This window comes from Mesoplodon mirus, assembly GCF_964341445.2.
Source record: "Mesoplodon mirus genome assembly, chromosome: 12".
NCBI lineage: Eukaryota > Metazoa > Chordata > Mammalia > Artiodactyla > Ziphiidae > Mesoplodon > Mesoplodon mirus.
Genome location: NC_138988.1, coordinates 90,324,299 through 90,343,696, shown reverse-complemented (window position 1 = coordinate 90,343,696; position 19,398 = coordinate 90,324,299). Strand labels below are relative to the sequence as shown.

Below are 19,398 nucleotides of genomic sequence, written 5' to 3'. Positions count from 1 at the left end.
AGGCAAGTTACTTATCCTTTCTAAGCCTTAGATTCCCCCTCTGTAAAACTGGAGTAAAAGTTGAACCCACCTCAAATTGGGAGGATTAAATGGGAAAAAAAAAAAAAGAGTATGGCGTGCTTGGCTCATTGCTGGGTGCATAATATGTACTCAATAATGTTAGCTATTATCATTATTGCCAATCAGATTTTTATTACTTTGGATTTAGAAGTAATTTATCTTGTATACGTAAATAAAGAAATAGTTTGGAAAGTAAATGCGTTTCGATTAAAACAAATAATAGTTTGTTTCTCCATCCTCACACTCAGAGTGAGTGGTGTGTCAATGACCATCATTTTCTTGGTTCAGTGAGTGCAAAAGCTTTTAGCAGTGGGGAGAAAAGTCCCAGAAAATGTATATCAGGTCACTGTTTTCATGATGGATCACAGCAGGAAAATAGTTTATGTTCTTACCTTAAAATGAAAGAACACTATTGATTCTGAGCCCTATGAAAAAGGAAATTAAAAAAAATTTTTTAAAGGCTTGATTAGTTTTTTTTAGTTTAGTTTAAATGCTGTTAGAAATTCAAACAATGAAGACAGAGGTAAATTAAATATTAATGTGTCCCTTCTCAGGGTTAAACTTTATAAAATTATAAAAGTAATATGCATGCAAGTTTAAACAAAAAAAAGAGACTATAAAAGTGCATATTAAGACCATATTGGAGACCAACTGAACCTTCATCTTATTTCCAAGGGCAAACACCTCAAACAGTTTCATATTTATGCTTCGAGAATTTTTTTTTTAACTTAGAACAGGATTTCCTCTTTTTCCATTTTAAAACACGAGTGAAATACAAGACCTACTCTTCACCTTGCTTTCATCTGATGATATAACAAATATTATTATAAATTAGTACTTACAGATTTATCTTGCCTTTTTAACAGCTGAATGGCATTTTAGATGCAGTCTCATAATTTATTTAACCAGTCTCCTTATAATGGATATGTAGGCTTTCCAAGTTTTTTGCTTTGTCAGTAATCTTCCATGTGAATTTTAAAATTTATATGTATGTACATATATATGTATATGTATATCTGTGTGTTTGTATATAAATATGTGTGTGTGGTGCAAGTATCCTACAAGCATGTGTAGGAGAAATTCTCATGCACATTTAAATTTTTGACAGCTATTCCCATGTTGCATTCCAAAGAGTTTCGTCAGAATAGACTCCATCAGCAGAGTAGAGCTTGCCAGCTTCCCCATTCCTTTGCTAGCACTAAGTAGTACCATACTTTCTAATGTTTTCCAATTTGGTATGAGCACAAAGGATCTTATTTCATTTCGCATTAAAAAAATTCAGTGAGATCAGTGTACATCGGGGTAAAGTTCTAATAGAGCAAACATCTAAATGTAAAACCCTATGTGTATTAAAATAAAAACATGGGTGAATTCCTTAATAATCTGGGAGTAGAGGAAACTTTCTAATTATGACTGAAAATCTGGAAGCAGTAAGAGAAAAGTTTGATAGATTAGCAGATACAAACTATTATATATAGGATGGATAAACAACAGGGTCCTACTGTATAGCACAGGGAATTATATTAAATATCCTGTGATAAACCATAATGGAGAAGAATATGAAAAAGAATATATATATATGTATAACTGAGTCACTTTGCTATACAGCGGAAATTAACAGAACGTTGTAAATCAACTGTACTTCAGTAAAATTTAAAAAAGAAAAGTGTGATAAATTTGATATCCTGAATATAAAAAAGCATGAAGAAACTATAAAAAAATAAAATAACAAGCCAGGAGAAAATATTGTAACTTCTATCATAGACAAAATATTAACATCCTCTTTGTGTGTGTGTGTATATTTGTGTGTATTTGTAATTTAAAACTAGAGATTAAAATGACTATCCTGATAGAAAAATGGGCAAAAGATCTGAACAGATGGAAAACGGGGGGGAACCCCCCCAACTCTGCAAAGGCCCTTAAGCATGCGATAAAATGCTCAACTCATTCTTAATAAGAGAAATGCACAGTTCAAATCCCACTGGCTTCCTGTTTCTCACCGCATTGCCAGAAGTACAAAGGTTTGATAGCACACTCCATGGGTGATGCTGTGGATAGATGGGCAGTCTCATGCATTGCTCATGGGAATGTGAAGCCATGCACCCCTTATGGAGGGGAATTTATCCTTTGACTCAACAGTCACACCTTTTTGGACTTGATTCCACAGGTAATCTGGGAAAAATACAAAATGATATATGTACAGTGCTGTTCATTGCAGCGCCATTTGAAATAATGAAAGACTGTAAGTAGTCAAATCTTGAGGTCTAGATTCCATGTGGCTAGCCTCAAGTGTGTAGCTTTTTACCCCAGTACTGATATCCCAGCTCTGGCATTAGCAATATTTGGCTTATGTGCAGATGATTTTCAACTGCATGTCACGGGTTAACAAGGACAGGTGTTGGAGGACAGGTCTCACAGTAGGTAGAATTGTTCCCTGGGTCTTCTCGAAGTCTGTGCCTCCAGTCTTGGTGCCTTCTTACTGCCTTTCCCTTCCATGGTCCGTTCTTGCCCATTTCCCTAGTCCTGTCCCCTGTGTTCTCCTCTCTAACTCTGTTTCCCTGTCCCAGACACTGGAGAACCTGACATGGATGCTCTGATTAAGGCAAGAACATAAGCTGTTAACTTTCTCTTAGTAGATAGTTAACCCAGAAACCTAATTACCTACTAGCAGTAGGATGTTTGAACAGTTATTTTATTTGGGGTGATGAGGTTCTAGAAACTGCACATCTTCTGGTATTTCCTGATTGTTCTAGATGCTGCTGCTCTAAGGTAGACATGCCAAATACTAGCTTATTTCTTCTGTTTCAGATGTATCTCACCCCCACCCTGCCTCCTATATTAATGTTTGAAGTTGGGATGTATCTTAAAACTTAAAAGAACAGAGAATAATGTTCCACCTCTCTTGAAAAGCTGTTACAAAGTTGGTTGTGTTTCTTTTTTTTATTTAAAAAAATATTTTTTTATGTGGGATCCTCCCGGACCGGGGCACGAACCCGTGTCCCCTGCATTGGCAGGCGGACTCCCAACCACTGAGCCACCAGGGAAGCCCTGGTTGTGTTTCTTATAGTTTCTTATAGTTGATGGCACTTAAAACCCAGGAAATGTGTTCATAGGGGGCAGAACATGTGGGATCACATTACTTACTGGCAAAATAGCCGTATACGATTTTCCTCCTCACTCCCCTTTGGTAGTGAGCTTGTTTTCTGTGTTATTTAAAAGCCTTAAAAAAGGGCCTTTGCTGGGTGATTGTAAGTTGGCACAGAGCAAGCAAATACTCAAAATTGAGAAAGGAAAATGAAAAAGGGTGGAGGACCATCTTATTTTTTTTGGTAACAATACCAGTATTTATACAGATATCTTTCTTGAACTCTTAGCATTTAACACAATTGAGTATTTCTTTTTAAAGTACTTGTTTCTCTGGATTTCTATGACACCATGCTCCCTAGTTTTTATCCCCTTATCTTATTGGCTGTTCCTTTTCCACGTCCTTTTCTCATCTCAACTCCATCAGACCTTTGAACAACCCGATGTTCTGTCTTCTGCTTTTTCTCTCTCCTTTTTCCCCCCACCCTATATTCTCTCCTTAGGTGAGCACATCCATTCCTATAAATTCAGATATCTTTTTAGGGTTTAGATTCTCCCATTTGTGTCTCCAGCCTGGAAGACTCCTGTGAGCTTTGGTTTCATATATACAAATGGCTGATCAGTATTTCTAATTGGACATTTAATAGGGATCTCAAACAAAACATGGCCACAACAGAACTATCGATTCTCTGTCCCCCAAATCCGTGCCTTTCCAAACCTCCCTCATCTCAATAAATGGCACTTCAGTAACGGATGCTCAGGCCAGCATCTTTTCCACGTGTTTAGGGATCCTACATGATGCCTTCTTGTACGACTTATACCTCATCTAACAGTGAATTCTTTTAATTCTGCCTCCAAAACATGCCTCCATTCACTTCTCATTCTCGCCATTGCTCTAATCCCAGTCCAGGTTTCCACGGTCTTTCGCTTACCCTTAGACCAGTGTATCAGCTTCCAGCTGATTTTCTTGCCTTTACTTTTTTCCCCACTTCTTTTGCTTTTACCCCATCTGCAGACTTTTATTCACAGTGTTTCCAGAATGGGATTTCTGAAGTAGGAATTAGTTCATGTTTGAAACCCAGTGGTGACTTCTCATTACTCTTAGAATAAATGTAATTTTCTTAACTTGCCAATATTATCTGGTTCCTGCCTACCTCTCAGACCTTTCTCTCCCTGGGTCCAACCACACTGGTCTTCTCTCTGTTACTGGAACATGGCAAGCTTGGGCCTGTTTCACGGCCTCTGCACTTGTGCTATTTTCTCCTTGGAAAGCTCTTTCTTCTGATCTTTGCGTGGCAGATTCCTTCCCATTGTTTAAGTCTCAACTCAGATTTAAGCTTCCAAGGGAGACTTTTTTTTGACACCATTGTACTTGAACATTTGTTACTTTTTTTTTTTTTTTTGGCTGTGTTGGGTCTTCGTTTCTGTGCGAGGGCTTTCTCTAGTTGTGGCAAGCAGGGGCCTCTCACTATCACGGCCTCTCTTGTTGCGGAGCACAGGCTCCAGACGCGCAGGCTCAGTAGTTGTGGCTCATGGGTCTAGTTGCTCCGTGGCATGTGGGATCTTCCCAGACCAGGGCTCCAACCCGCGTCCCCTGCGTTAGCAGGCAGATTCTCAACCACTGCGCCACCAGGGAAGCCCCCAAAGGAGACTTATTTTGACCAGCAACCCCACAATTATTCTCTGTTCATTATTCTCTTTAATCATCTTAATATCATTGATTGGTACCTGAAATTATCTTGCTTATTTCTCTGTCTTTTGTTTTGGTCAGACTTCCTCTTTAAGGCTGTAAACTCCTTGAGGGTGGAAACTGGTTTCACTCTCATATCCCTAGTACTTAGAACAGAGCCTGACACATAGTAAATCCTCGTTGTGTTTTGGTAGTTGACTGATTTATGCTCATAAGTAGAACAATCTTTTGACAATATTAAGTAAGATATATTAGCACAAAACTGAGTTCAGAAATAATTGGATAAGAAACTCCTGTGTTCATCAGAGAAGGGACATTGTCTTTTTGGGGGTGGTTACCAAAAAGTTAGGTAATTTTGTGGGCATTTTGGTATATTCACAGGATTCCTGTTGATTGCAATTACTGGATCACCAAGCAGTATTCACTTTATTTTGTAAGTCAGTACATTTCAACATTGGCAAAATTCCAGACAGCTTAGAACAATATGCCTTATTTATTGCTGGAGTTCTCCTTGAGAGGGCTTTTGTTGAAGTATGGAGAGAGTTGTCTGATGATTTTACGGTGACTGAAAGGAAGAATGTGCCAGGATACAAAGTTGGCATCTGGCACAGATAGTTCTGTCTTTTTTTTTTTTTTTTTTTGCGGTACGCGGGCGTCTCTCTGTTGTGGCCTCTCCCGCTGCGGAGCACAGGCTCCGGACGCGCAGGCTCAGCGGCCATGGCTCACGGGCCCAGCCGCACCGCGGCATGTGGGATCTTCCCAAACCGGGGCACGAACCCGTGTCCCCTGCATCGGCAGGCGGACTCTCAACCACTGCACCACCAGGGAAGCCGAGATAGTTCTGTCTTTTGATTTTTGTTTGTTTGTTTGAAGTAAGTCTGTATCTCTGTATTTTTATCATTAGCTAACAGACATCCATGACTTTTTCTTATGTGCATAATACATTGCGCATAGTATTGCTTCGTCTTTCAAAATTCAACATTCATTCAGTAAATACTTATTTAATGAATATCTACCATGTACGAGGCACTGTAATAAGTGCTGGGGATATGGCTGTGAATAAGATAAAGTCTCAGCCCTAAATATTTGTTAAATAAATTGATGGCTTTCTTGGAGTTTATTTCAGAGGATTGGTATGGCCTTCAGAGCTTTAGGAAATGGGTAGATGGCATCTAACAAACCATATGCACGTGGTCCCACACATTATCCCTCTGTCATCTTTTTTCTTGTACCTACTTGTACATTGTCTAGTGTTCTATGGTTATTTGAATGTCTGTTCTGTGCCCATCACTGTGTTAGGCCCTGGACGTTCAGAGAGCAGCAGAAAAAAATGTTGTCTTCAGTATCTCTTAAATAGTAATAAAGACAGGCTGGAAAAATGAATTATTTTAATACAGAATTGTAAAGTGCAAGAATAGTCTAGACACAGTCTACCGTGGGAGTGCAGAGAGGGGGCATCTCACAAACATCAAGCTGAAACTGAAGGATGAAAAGGAGTTAGCCAGGTGGATAGGCAGGTGAAAGGGGTATGAGCTGTCATTCTGTGAAGAAAATAAAGGTATTCTGGGCAGATGGAATAGTGCAAGCTTGAGGAATTTGGTTTGGTGTGGCTGGAAGGATAGATGAATATAAGGAGAAATGAATATTGCAGTTGAGGAGGTGGAGATCTGGATAGGTCTTGACTACCAATTGTAAATCACTGTAAGATTGAAAAGGTGCTATGATCAGATTGCTACTAGAGGATTATCTTTTAGGTGGCATCGTGGGGACTGATTTGGAGGGAACTAGAAGAGGTAGGTGAATACTCGTCATTACCAAGTTTGAGCAGGCAAGTGGCGTAATCAGATTGCTGTTTTACGAAAGGCCACTCTGGCTGCTGGGTGGGAAAATAGACGACTGGGTTGGGGTGGGGAGTATGAATGGAAGGAGGGAGACAAGTTAGGAGGGATCCTAGTATTCAGCTGATGTATAGTAATGAGGAGCTTTCCTTTTCAAGAATTTGTGGATCTTACCTCTTTGTAAAAAATTTACCATTTTTGTAATAAAATGTTGGGGGGAAAAGTTTTGCCAAGTTCCTAGAAGCTTGGATGTGCTCACCATCCGTCTCATGTAATGCTCTCACTGGAAGCTCCATTCCCAGGTAGAGGATGTACACACAGAGATCCATATGTCCTTAGTTCTTCACGTCTTTTGACCTCTTCTCCTTCTGTTCTTGTTGAAATACCATTGAAGGTGCTGCAGTTTTCAACTTTGGTTTTCCTTTCATTGTGGTAATCCTGTTTTAATGTGTGAGTCCTTTTAGGCAGCAAGGTTGTTGGAATAGCATCAAGCACTTCCGGCATTTATAAATTCATTTCCAGGGACTTCCCTGGTGGTGCAGTGGTTAAGAATCTGCCTACTAATGCGGGGGGGGGGGACATGGGTTCGAGCCCTGGTCCGGGAAGATCCCACATGCCGCGGAGCACCTAAGCCCGTGTACCATAACTACTGAGCCTGCGCTCTAGAGCCCACGAGCCACAACTACTGCAGCCTGCGTACCACAACTACTGAAGCCCTCGCGCCTAGAACCTGTGCTCTGCAACAAGAGAAGCCACCGCAATGAGAAGCCCATGCACCGCAACGAAGGGTAGCCCCCGCTCACCACAACTGGAGAAAGGCTGCGCGTAGCGATGAAGACCCAGTGCAGCCATACATACATACATACATACATACATACATACATACATACATATTCATTTCGATAAATGTGATGGGTTTGCTTTGGGTAATTTGTTGTGTTGCTAGTGAGTTTGTTATAGTGTGTAACAGTATCTAATCAAATTAGTGAGGAGTAAAAGAGTCACTTTGATGTAAGTCATTAACTTTTTCAAAGAAGACAAACAATATTTTTAGTAACATCTCAAGCTGAAGAATATTCAGCGTATAATACATGTGCTTGAAAAATATTAACACACAGCCTAAAAAGGGGCAATTAATTTCATATTCAGAGGTAAGATTAGGCCAGTTTCACTTTAGTTTTTGGAAGTATTAAATACTTGCAAGTATTCAAAATGTTTGAAGAAAATGCTTATCCTCTTTATATTTTAAATGAGAAGATAATAGCACAGGTTATATATTTTAATATTTATTTCTCACCAATGTTTCCATATTGAAGCAGTTATCGACCATATTGTAATTGCCTGTTTACTTGACTCTGCCCACCAGCTCGCTCTCCTCTCTCCCTGCAGTCCCAGTGCCATCTGAGTAAGCACTTGGATATTTTTGGCTGATTAAATGTGATACTTACTTTTCTTTTTCATATTTATCTTTTTAATAGAAAATGCATCAGAGGCAGACTTATGGCTCCTGAATAGTTGTACTGTAAAAAATCCGGCTGAAGACCACTTTAGAAACTCAATTAAGTAAGTGGAAGTTGATTTTTTTCTTATCTTTTATAAGTGATGTAAGAATTAATTTTCAGGAAGTTAGCTTTTAAAAGATTCCTAACATTACAGATACTCAGTATGTTATCAGCAAAAGTATGAGTTGGACTTTGGGCATTCTACTGTTTTGAATTTATCTGATAAGGAATGAAACTTTAAGGTAGACTTTTCTAATAGGTATTTGAGTATTTGTGAAGTTAGCTAATAGGTGATCTGAATATCTGTCAAGTATTAACAACATACTTTTCTCAGGGAATCCAGTCTCTACTTTTTGAAACTATCCAAAGCAGTTCTGACCTCTTTCTCTTCCCTGTCCATTAACACTGTTCTAATAATGCCTGGCCATCAAGGGAAGTACAGTTTATTGGGGGAGCCGGCATGTAATCCCTGGTTCTTGAATTGTTCCTCAAGTTACAGTGAAAGAAGTATCTTTTTTTTTTTCACATCTCTGAATCTTACTCCACCCACTCTATCCACTTCTTACAACCTTCATTCTATAAATTATTTCCTCATTCACCTCTGTTTTCATCTCTCCAACCCCATTGGTGCCTTTTCACTGGTATTTAAACAAACTCAGATCTACTCAGCCCCATACACCCCTTTTAGCTCCAGTCCTATTTTTCTTCTTGCCTTCCCCGAGAGACTTTTAAAATTTTTGGCCGTGCTGCACGGCACGTGAGATCTTAGTTCCTGGACCAGGGATCAAACCCCCTGCAGTGGAAGCGCGGAATCTTAACCGTTGGACCTCCAGGGAAGTCCCCTGAGAGACTTCTTAAGATTTTTCATTTCCTGACTTCACTCTCAAACTCAACCCCCACCACATTGGTTTTATTGTGAAATATATCATACATAAATGAATTTATGAAACACGTACAGTTTAAATAAGGTTAACAAACTTAACGCCTAGTATCTACCACCCAACATAAGAAATAAAGCATTGCTGAGACCTTAGAAACTACCCCGTTGTCCCTCTTTCAGTCAGTCATATCCCTGAGATGTAACCTTTATCCTGACTTTTGTGGGTCATTCCTTTCTTTTTATTAGTAAATTTATCATCTATTAAATATCTCTCTAAACAATGTGTTGTTTAGTTTTGCCCTCTTTTAAACTTTATATATTGGACTTATACTGTTTGTGTTCTGAGATTTGCTTCTTTTCCTTAACATTTTGCTTTTAGATTTATCCATATTGATGGATGTAAAATAACTGGCCATTCATAGTATTTTACTGAATGAATTTGTCACAATTTATCCATTTTATTATTGAAAGAGTTTTGAGTTTTTCCTGTGTTTTGCTTTCACGAGCACTGCTGCTCTGAATATTTTGAACATGTTTTCTGGTGTGGATGTGCAAGAGTTATTTTAGGATATGTACCTAGGAATTATTGGGTCACAGGTATGTGCATATTCAAACTTTTACGTAATGATGAACTTTTCCCCCAACGGATGTACTGGCGTTCACTGCCACCAGTCATGGATGGGTGTGGTTGTTCTCCACTCTTGCCAGTACTTGATATGGTCAGGGTTGTAAATTTTTACCAATCTGGTGGTGGAGGTGGTATCTCAATGCGGTCTTAATTTGTGTTTCTATGATTACTAGCGATGTTGAGCATCTTTTTATATGTTTATTTGCCATTTAGATTTTCCTTTTCTGTGAAATGGCTCTTTCAATATGTTTTCAGTAGCATTTACTTTTTGAAAACCTGTCCTTTCTCCTTTTATCTGTATATTATCCACTCTGTCATAGGCTGAGTGTCCATAGATGGTTGGGTCTGTCCGTGGGCTCTCTGTTTGGTTCCACTGATCTGTTTCTTTATTTTGGTGCTTATTCTACTACTGCTTTCCTGACATAGTCATAATTAGCATAGATTTATAATAAGTCTAGATGTTTGATAGTGCTAGTGCCTTTCTGTTCTCCAGTTTGAAGGAAGACATGTTTTTGTTTTTGAACATGCTGTATTTGAAGTTACAGCTAAATATTATAATAAAGTAATGGATAATATTTGATTTTTATCAAGTGTCTTCTATGTGGCAGGCACTGTTCAAAGTGCTTTACATCAATTAGATATTATCTAGTTTAATTCTTGCAGTCTACCAGTGAGTTGTAGGTTCCAATTTTATTTCTGTTTTACAGATGAAGAAGCATCTGTTTTGCAGATGAAGCTCTCTAAAACTGTTGAGTTCATAAGTGGTCTAGGTGGGATGTTAACCTAGGTAGTCTCACTAGAGCCTGTGCGATGTTAATTTTAATACCAGGTAAAGAAGTCAGGTAAGCAGTTACAGAATTGAGGCAGGTATCAAAGAGGCAACACTAGAGGTACAGATTTGTATTGTTTCCATAGAAGCGATAGTTGAATATGATGGTTTCCTCAACTCAGAAATCATGGAAGGAGCAGAGAAGAGTTGTTACCTGAACGATGGTGGGAGGCTTAGGAGGGTGGTAGTGATGTGAGGTGGAACAGGGGAGTTAGGGTCATGGTTAGGACCAGAAGAAGGGAGAATTAAACCAAGAGCAGAGCATGATGTTTACCAGGTGCTGCTTATTTTCAAAGAATGCCTTTTATGGGAAGTCTATCATGTTCCCCGATTATCTACTTTTTCTCCTATAGGAGAGGCATAAGATACAAAGATATTTTAGTGCTACTGATAGCCTCTAAGTACAAACCCCAGAGAATTTAGTTTGTGTGATTATCAATTTTAAAATGTGATTAACGGATACACTTCTAGACTGTTTCTAAAAGTTTACTTAAAAACTCAAATATAACTTGTGTCAATGGGTTTTCTTATATAAACTGTTGTGAATGCGGTTCAAGGTAATGATACAGTGTTTGAAAGATTAAGTGAGGTAATCACTTAAGATATGTTTGTCATTTTAACACTACGACGCTAGTGGTAGAGAGCGCAGGTTCCTTTAATGCACTATTCTGCTTGCTTGAAAGAAAATTTAAAAACAGTATTATAGGTGATTAAGTATTTTTTTAAATGGCTTTGAAAGCTTTTGATAATCACAACTAGTTCTTGTTAACATACCACCTAAGCTAACGTTGGATTTGTTTCCAGAATAAATATAATCCTGTAGAAGGCACAGTAACAATTAACATTGAGAAAATGTCAAATTCAAGTGACATTTATACATTTAAAGACTTTCAGTGAAAGATTACCTACTCTTGTCAAGCATTTTGCTTTATTTAAATGTTCCCCTCCTTTCACCACTCTCTCCTAACAAAGCAAAACAAAGAAAAATAGTTCATAAACTTTATTACACCTTCAGTCATGCGACACGTTTGTCTTCTCTCAACCTCTAGCTCCATCCTTTCCCTTCAGCCTCCTCACGAGCATGCATTTTTTTCCCCCATGACAGTGAGGCAACATTTAAACTCAAGGAGACCCTGATAGGGTGTTTCATCTCTCCTTGTTCAGCTGTACCTAATGCATTATGCTCATATTCACCCATTTTCAGGATGGGCTGGGGGCTATTTTTTTCTAACCTGAACCCCCTACAAATAATGATTGCTTCACTTTGCCACTTATTTCTGAGTGTTTGCCATCATTTCTGATCATCTGCTTTTGTCTCTCTCCCAGTGTATTCTTTTTTGTTTCAACTGTGGAAATTTTTTTATTGAAGTATAGTTGATTTACAGTGTTGTGTTAATTAATGCTGTACAGCAAAGTGATTCAGTTATACATATATATACATTCTTTCTTTATATAATTTCCATTATGGTTTATCATAGGATATTGAACGTAGTTCTCCGTGCCATGTGTATTTTTGATATTTAATAGTTGTTTGTCTATTATCAACTCATTTTATTTCTCTTGAGCTACAAGGCAGTAGGACCCTCTTGTTTTAACAGGAGAAAAGAAAGAAAACTGAGGGATTTACTATCTTTCATGTAATCAATGCATAAGATCCCAGAATTGTGAATTTGTGACAAGACAGCCAGGGCCTTTTTTTTTTTTTTTCTTCTCTTGGTGGTGGTGGTCAAAAGTATTAGTTTTGCAACTTCACAGTATAAAAAATATTGGGAGTATTATTTAACCTTGGTCACAGAGAATATTGGCTTAAAATTATTTGGAAATTTTCATTTTATACACTGATGCTGATAGTAAATCATTCTATTTTTAAATAATTCCTTAATCTAGTCCAAGTTACATACCTGGCATGAAAATGCATACGTGTTAATCCGTAGGCTGTACTGCTCAGTACTTTCTACTAGTTGATCTGATTACCAAGGCTTTATAGTGTTTGTATTATTGATGTTCAGATTGATAAAACAGTAGGAGTTTTAAGTAGTAAAAAGGGAGTTAAGAATGATTTTTTTGGCTGCCTTTTGAACTTTGAAATGTTAAATGCTATTGCCTTTACTAATTTTGAAAAAAATCTCTAATGAGCCCCATGTTTTGTGATGGCAGCCTGTTGTGTGCATACTCTTTCCTCTTGAGCATTTGCCAGTTGCCCTGTCCTTGTTTTATCCATTAAACTAATTTGATTTAGACAATATGGCCTTAAACTTGAGGGGTTCTTGAGTAAACGAAAAAGATCAAAAGTTTCAAAAAAAATAAAATTTGCTCTTAATGAGAGTATCAAATAAGAAAACTCCTTTGGTTAGTGCTTTATAGAAATGTGGGATCTTTTCCATGCCACCTAAAGGAGGTCATTCAGAGGCTGGTGAAGATAAACACGTCTTGTGTGTTCTATATAAATGACAGAAAGAATAGCCAGCTTGCTTTGATCATGGACTGTCAACCTCTGTTTGACCTTGTGCGTTATTAACCCAAATGGGCACTGTGGTTTAGCCACACTGATAGTAGATAGACGAGTCACTCGTTCTTTGAACCACCTTTGCCTGTCGAAATAAATGGTAATGTTGAAGGGATGGTTTTGATATCTCAATGAAATTACTTGAAAGAACAATGGAAATATAAGGAGAAATGGGCAAAGAAGAAAAGTGTATGTTGAGACAGAGGATAACCTGCTTTGTATGATATCTTCTGTTTAAAGGAGAGCTCTTTTTAGAAATAGCATTCTGTTGATCAAGTAAATTATTGGATATTCACTCTTAGTATGAAAAGATTTTTTGCTTTATGTGGATTTAACTTTGAGTTCTTCATTGTAAATTGAAGTTGGGGGAGGCATCAGAATATTATTTCAACTTGAATTTGTGAAATAAATTGCCTTCAAAAAAGCTGACTTATTACAAACAGAGAAGTGCTTTCCTTTTCAGTTAGTAATTATACAGTTTAAAAAAAGAAAAAAACTCGGCTGGTTCTGTCTTTAACTAGATTTGTTAGTAATCAGGTTATCTTTATTTTTTTAATTAAAACAATTGGCATTGGGAGATAAAAAATAATACTAGGTTTTAGTTTGGCCTTTTTCAAGAAACAGGTTAGATAACACAAGTTCTTTTGTTAAACTTAGTTTTTAATGTTGTAGGTTGTGGATTTTTTCTTAAAACTTAGACATTTTAATTTTGGCTTTTCTAGTATGAAATGGCTTTAGTTCAGTAGCACTTTTATGTTATTGTTTCAAGTGTCATTTACAAGTCACAGTTTCATGGTTCCAGCTATCCTTTCCCACCTTAAATGTTCCCCTCTATATGGAAAGTTAGTTCAAAATATTGGGCTTCCCTGGTGGCGCAGTGGTTGAGAGTCCGCCTGCCGATGCAGGGGAAAACGGGTTCGTGCCCCGGTCCGGGAAGATCCCACATGCCGCGGAGCGGCTGGGCCCGTGAGCCATGGCCGCTGAGCCTGTGCGTCCGGAGCCTGTGCTCCACAACGGGAGAGGCCACAACAAGTGAGAGGCCCGCGTACCACAAAAAAAAAAAAAAAAAAAACTGTACTGTTTGACTTAATAGGTATTGTCAATTAAGTTTTGTCTAAGGCGATTGTTTTTCTCCAAACAGTGCTATTTTTAACATGAGTTTACGTTTCCTCCTACCATTTCTCATCTACTTTCACTATTTAGATACTATCTGTGTGTTGATCACTCCCAAATTTCCATTTCTGACCCTGTTCTCTCCTTCCAAGAACCAAACTTGTATGTCCATTGTATGTCCAACTGCTTTCTGGACTTTTCCATTTAGATGCCCCTTAAAGTTGACACTTTAAATCATCGTGTCAGAGCTTCTTCATTATCTACCTCACCTTTTCCCCAGCTAATGTTCCTGTTCGTATTGCCTATCTTGTTTGGTTACAAGGTCACCTATCAGATAGTCTGGGAGTTTTCTTTGACTCCCTCTTTCCCTCCCCTATTTTCCATCCTTCAGAACTGATTCTACTTCTAAAATATCTTTTCCTTCCTCCCTTTGATTCCTTCCTTCTCATTACTTTTGCCCAGTGTTGTTAGTGTTTTGTTGCTTCTTGGAACTTGCAGTGAACCACTGTGTTCTCATGTTTCATCAGATTGCCACAAACTAGACACATATCTTTTGAATTTAATCCTTTCTCTCCATCCCTATTGCTAAAGTCTTAGTTATGGTCCTCAATATCTCTTGCTCTTATATTACAGTAGAAGTTAAGCTTGCTCTCAGCTCCTTTTCTGTTCCAGTTCATGCGTTCCTCTCCTTCACACCCTGTAATGGTTCCTTCTCAGCTACAGGAGAAAGATATAATTTCCTAGTGTAACAAGGTCTTTTAAAATAATCTGTTCCTTGCCTACCTCTATGGCCTCTTTTCTCACCACTCCTCCATAGAATTTTACTTCTTGCCTAAATTGTATGATTTTCCAGACATATAATGTGTTTGCATATGTTTTTCCTGTTCCTTGGAACATGCTCTCCCTTTCCCCCAAAGGCATGCATGTGTGCACGTCCATGCGCGCACACACGCGCGCACACACACACACACTCTCATGCACCCCATGTAATTCTACTTGGCAACCTAGTCATCTTGTGGGACTCATATCAAAGGTAATACTGTGTGCAAGGTTATCTCCCTTCTAACTCCCACCCTTTACCTCCAGGGTCCCCAGAGTTAATCACCCTCTGTTCTGTGCTACTTCTTTATCCCGTACAAACATCTATTGTTGCATATTACATTTTATTATTTGTTTACATATTTGGCTCTCTACTAGATTGTGGTCTTGAGGTCAGGTTATTGACCTCAGGAAAATCCTTTTTTATGAAGTCTTTGACCCTCTGACTCTTCCATGTAATGATTTTCCTTTTCTTGGGAAACAGATACCATTCATGGAGTAAGACTTGCTTGTCAGCTCTTCTGAGAAGAGACTCCCAAGGCACCTGTGAATCCCTTGTAGAGACAGGCTGTATATTTGCAAAAAGGGGAAAGAACATTCTAATTTGCAAAGATTGTACTAAAGGGCTCTCTTTTTAAGAAATCGTGCTGTTTTGCTTTTTATGTCTTGCTTATAAACTAGGAAGAAACCTGCCCCTTCTTGTCCTAAATGAGATAAGAAACTTGTGCTAGGGCTTCCCTGGTGGCGCAGTGGTTGGGAGTCCGCCTGCCGATGCAGGGGACACGGGTTCGTGCCCCGGTCCGGGAAGATCCCACATGCCGCGGAGCGGTTGGGCCCGTGAGCCATGGCTGCTGGGCCTGCGCGTCCGGAGCCTGTGCTCCACAACGGGAGAGGCCACAGCAGTGAGAGGCCTGTGTACCGGGAAAAAAAAAAAAAAAAAAAAGAAACTTGTGCTTGCCACTGTTGGTCCACAGTTTCTTTCCAGAGTCAGGTAGTAACAGGAGTGAGAACTCTTCTCCCTCCTTGGAGTATTGCTTGGTCGCGCTGCCAGAAGCTCAGCCGTGAGTGGCAGGACCCTGTTCTTCCTGCCAAACTAAGTGAGCTGGCTCTGCTTCAGGACCTTGGCCATTGGATTAATTGAAGCATCTCATCTTGAGTCAGAGGGTAACAAAGGTGTAGATGAAAACCGGGTAGTGTTAGACCTTGTTTTAGACACACAGTTGTACTCAACATGTGTTTGTACACTTAGGTTAAATTGATTGATGCTTCCTTTTTTGGGAAGAGTGCTTGGCATCATTCTGCTGTCAGGGCATCAGCAAGTCATTGCTAATGTATTATTTTGTGTTAAGTATATTATTAATTATATAACTATATTAATTATATAACTATGTATTATTTTGTGTTAAGCATATTATTAATTATATAACTATATTAATATCACAACACTTGTCTTACATTTGAGTATCAGATTGTCCAGTTTCAGTGAATGAGCAAAAAACATTAAAAACACCAAAGCGGGAGAAAGAAATCAACATGGCTGTTGTGGGGTAAGAAGTAGATGTTTTGGAGAGGTTGACTTGATGTAGGATCTTTGAGAGAGGAGTGGAACAGTAAGATCTATGCAGACAGTGATGTTGTCCACTTGTTTCCTGAGGGATCCTTGGTCTCCGGTACAGTGCCTGGGAAACATTTGGCACTGAGTTTTGCATTGAATTGAAAGCTGATTTGATGAAGACCAAATTTCTCTGGATAAGTTGCTGTTTATGTGTTAGGTCTTCTTACTGTCTACCATATGTGAATTCATATTATTCAAGTCTTAAGTCATGGGTCTGTTTAGTCTACTTTCTGTTGATGCTAGGACTTTGTATTGTTTTTTCCCTGTCAGCTAGTCTGGGGTTAATGATGGTATTAGAGGAACATGGTTTCTGGAAACATAAATGAAGAGTTCTCTGTTGATTCCTAAAGTGAGGGGTGAGAGTTACATAATTCAGAGCAGATTTTGACCCATTTCCTGCTACAGACTTCAGTTGTTTGTCCCCTATCCATGGAAAACATGGAGATGAATGGGAGTGCAGGGAGATTATTACATGACAAATCCCAGTGAGAAATTTGATGGGGAGTAAAGGAGAAAGTATATTTTAGGATTGAATTCCTGGTTGACTTAAAAAAAATGAAGGAATAGTTAAATTTACAGTTGTAAGATAAGTTACTTAATTTGCAAATCAGGAACAGAAAAAGCAGTTTAGATGTAAGAAATCATTATAAAATGCAAAACTGAGTTTCATAGCTATCAAAAATCTTTTTGGAGAATAGTATTTTGCATATTTCATGATTACTGTTACATCAACAGTTGCTTTGTTTTTGGCATTTTAAGCAAGAGAGTAAGTGAAAGGTCAGAGTATTATGTACTGGCAACAGCTGGCTGATAGCATTGAATACTCACGTAATTAAATATATGTGTTGGCTGTTGTCCTAACAGCTCTGTAGGTGGAGGCCCCAGAAAGCATGCAGAAACTTGCTTCAGCAGGATTAAAGAAGAAATCAACATGATCTAAGCCTGTGCTTTCAGCCAGGAGTGATTTCCTATTGCTTTGGTTTGAAAGACATTCTACTTATTCTTGGTGTGTGTGTTAGTACAACAGCAGAGAAAAAAAGACACTTGTGTATTTTTACTCCCCTTCTTTTTTTTTTTTTTTTTTTTTTGCGGTACGCGGGCCTCTCACCGTTGTGGCCTCTCCCATTGTGGAGCACAGGCTCCGCGGCCATGGCTCATGGGCCCAGCCGCTCCGTGGCATGTGGGATCCTCCCGGACCGGGGCACGAACCCGTGTCCCCTGCATCGGCAGGCGGACTCTCAACCACTGCGCCACCAGGGAAGCCCATTACTCCCCTTCTTGTATGCTCTAAGTGTGAAAAACATAATCTTTCTTAATTTTTGGTCACTCAGTAGTGCTGTTTATTAACTGATAATAAATGAAATAAAAAAGTATGACCTTTAAACCCATAGCACACCATATTAAAATATTAAATGTTTACTATTTCTGTTCCTTATTTATGGTTACAATTAGGTTTAGGTGTCCTCTGGGCCATATTAAAATAGTTACGTTGATTTTAGACTGCATTAAGGAATGGTTGACTGTGATCATCAAAAACTGGATAAGGGGTGGCAGTGAAGGATAAACAAAATCCTCAGGTAAAATGCAACTCTGCCTTTAGTTAATAGTCTTATGTGTGGGTGCAGATTCTACTCAAAGTACCTTATGTTTACCTCTATTACTGTTTTTATAGCTTAAGGGCTGAGGGCAGTCCTTGAGGCACCTTTGGGTACAGGCTTTGATGAGTGGATGTTACCTTTGTGGGATTAGGAAAAGATGTCAGTTCTTGTAGACACAATCCGGAACAGCTGTGTGTGGCTGCCCCTATAAATAACCCTGTATTTTAATCATATCTTCATCTGTCTGTAACCCATTTCAGGGTTCCTTAGGGACAGCCACTGTGTCTTTTATCTGTATCCCAGCACCTAACACAGTGGTTGACAATAAGAGTTGAACAAATGAATGAACCAACTCATGTGTTTGCTTTCTCTGTATGCTTTTTCTCCTCACGCCCCCTCCACTCCCTGCCTCTGTCAGAACAAGTGTCTTCCTCTGTAAGCTTTTCACAGAACTTCTTCTGTATCTCTTTCCTATTAGATTGCATTACTTAGAAATTAAGTTCAGCCGCATGTCATAGAGGACCCTAAAAGTAGAAGCTTAAATAAGATAGGGGGTTTATTTTCCTTTATATAATGCAAAGTCCATAGTTAGGAAGTTGCTGGCTTTGGTTTACCAACTCAAGGATGTGAGGGCTAAGTCTCTAAAGTTTTATTGATCTTTGCATTATGATGTAAAATGGCTGCTACTCTTCAGCCATCATATGTACTTTACAAAAAGGAGGAACTACCAAATGGGACAGTGCCAGCTGAGTTGGTCCCTCCTTTAAAGGCACTTCATTGGAAGTCCCACACAGAACCCTGTGTCTGCATCTCATTGGCCGGAGCCATATTACATGACTACCTCTATTTGTAAGGGAGGCTAGGAAATGTGGTTTATTTTCATTTGTTTTAGACTAGTCATGTTGTTGTTCCCAACAGAATTGGGGTTCTGTCAGTACTGAAGAAAGGGAAAATGCTCACTGGGTCTTAACTTGATGCCTCTGCTACAGGTTGTAGTCTTTGAGGCAAGATGTGTATTTTATTTACCTTCTTCATTTATCAGGACTAGAGTATTGGATGAGATTCTCAACATATTTGTGAACCAATGGCCCTTCTTTCTCCTGTTTACTTTATTCAGAATGTTTAAGAAACAACACAGTTGACATTTGAGAACTTTTCTTCTTTTTGGTTACCCTAGCTGTCTCTGATGAAGTATTGATAATAACAATAACAAAATACACTGGAGAAGCTCATGGC

General features: G+C 38.8%; 1 protein-coding gene across 9 annotated transcripts in view; it reads left to right on the top strand.

The window, feature by feature from the left end:
* The window catches only part of CDKAL1 (CDKAL1 threonylcarbamoyladenosine tRNA methylthiotransferase), a 669,277-nt gene that overhangs the window by 93,015 nt on the left and 556,864 nt on the right, over positions 1 to 19,398 (top strand). For all 9 annotated transcript variants that reach the window (XM_082638078.1, XM_082638075.1, XM_082638082.1 and 6 more), the window contains one exon: positions 8,151 to 8,235. In XM_082638078.1, coding sequence (XP_082494204.1) covers positions 8,151 to 8,235 — 85 coding nt within the window. The remainder of the gene's footprint in view (positions 1 to 8,150; positions 8,236 to 19,398) is intronic.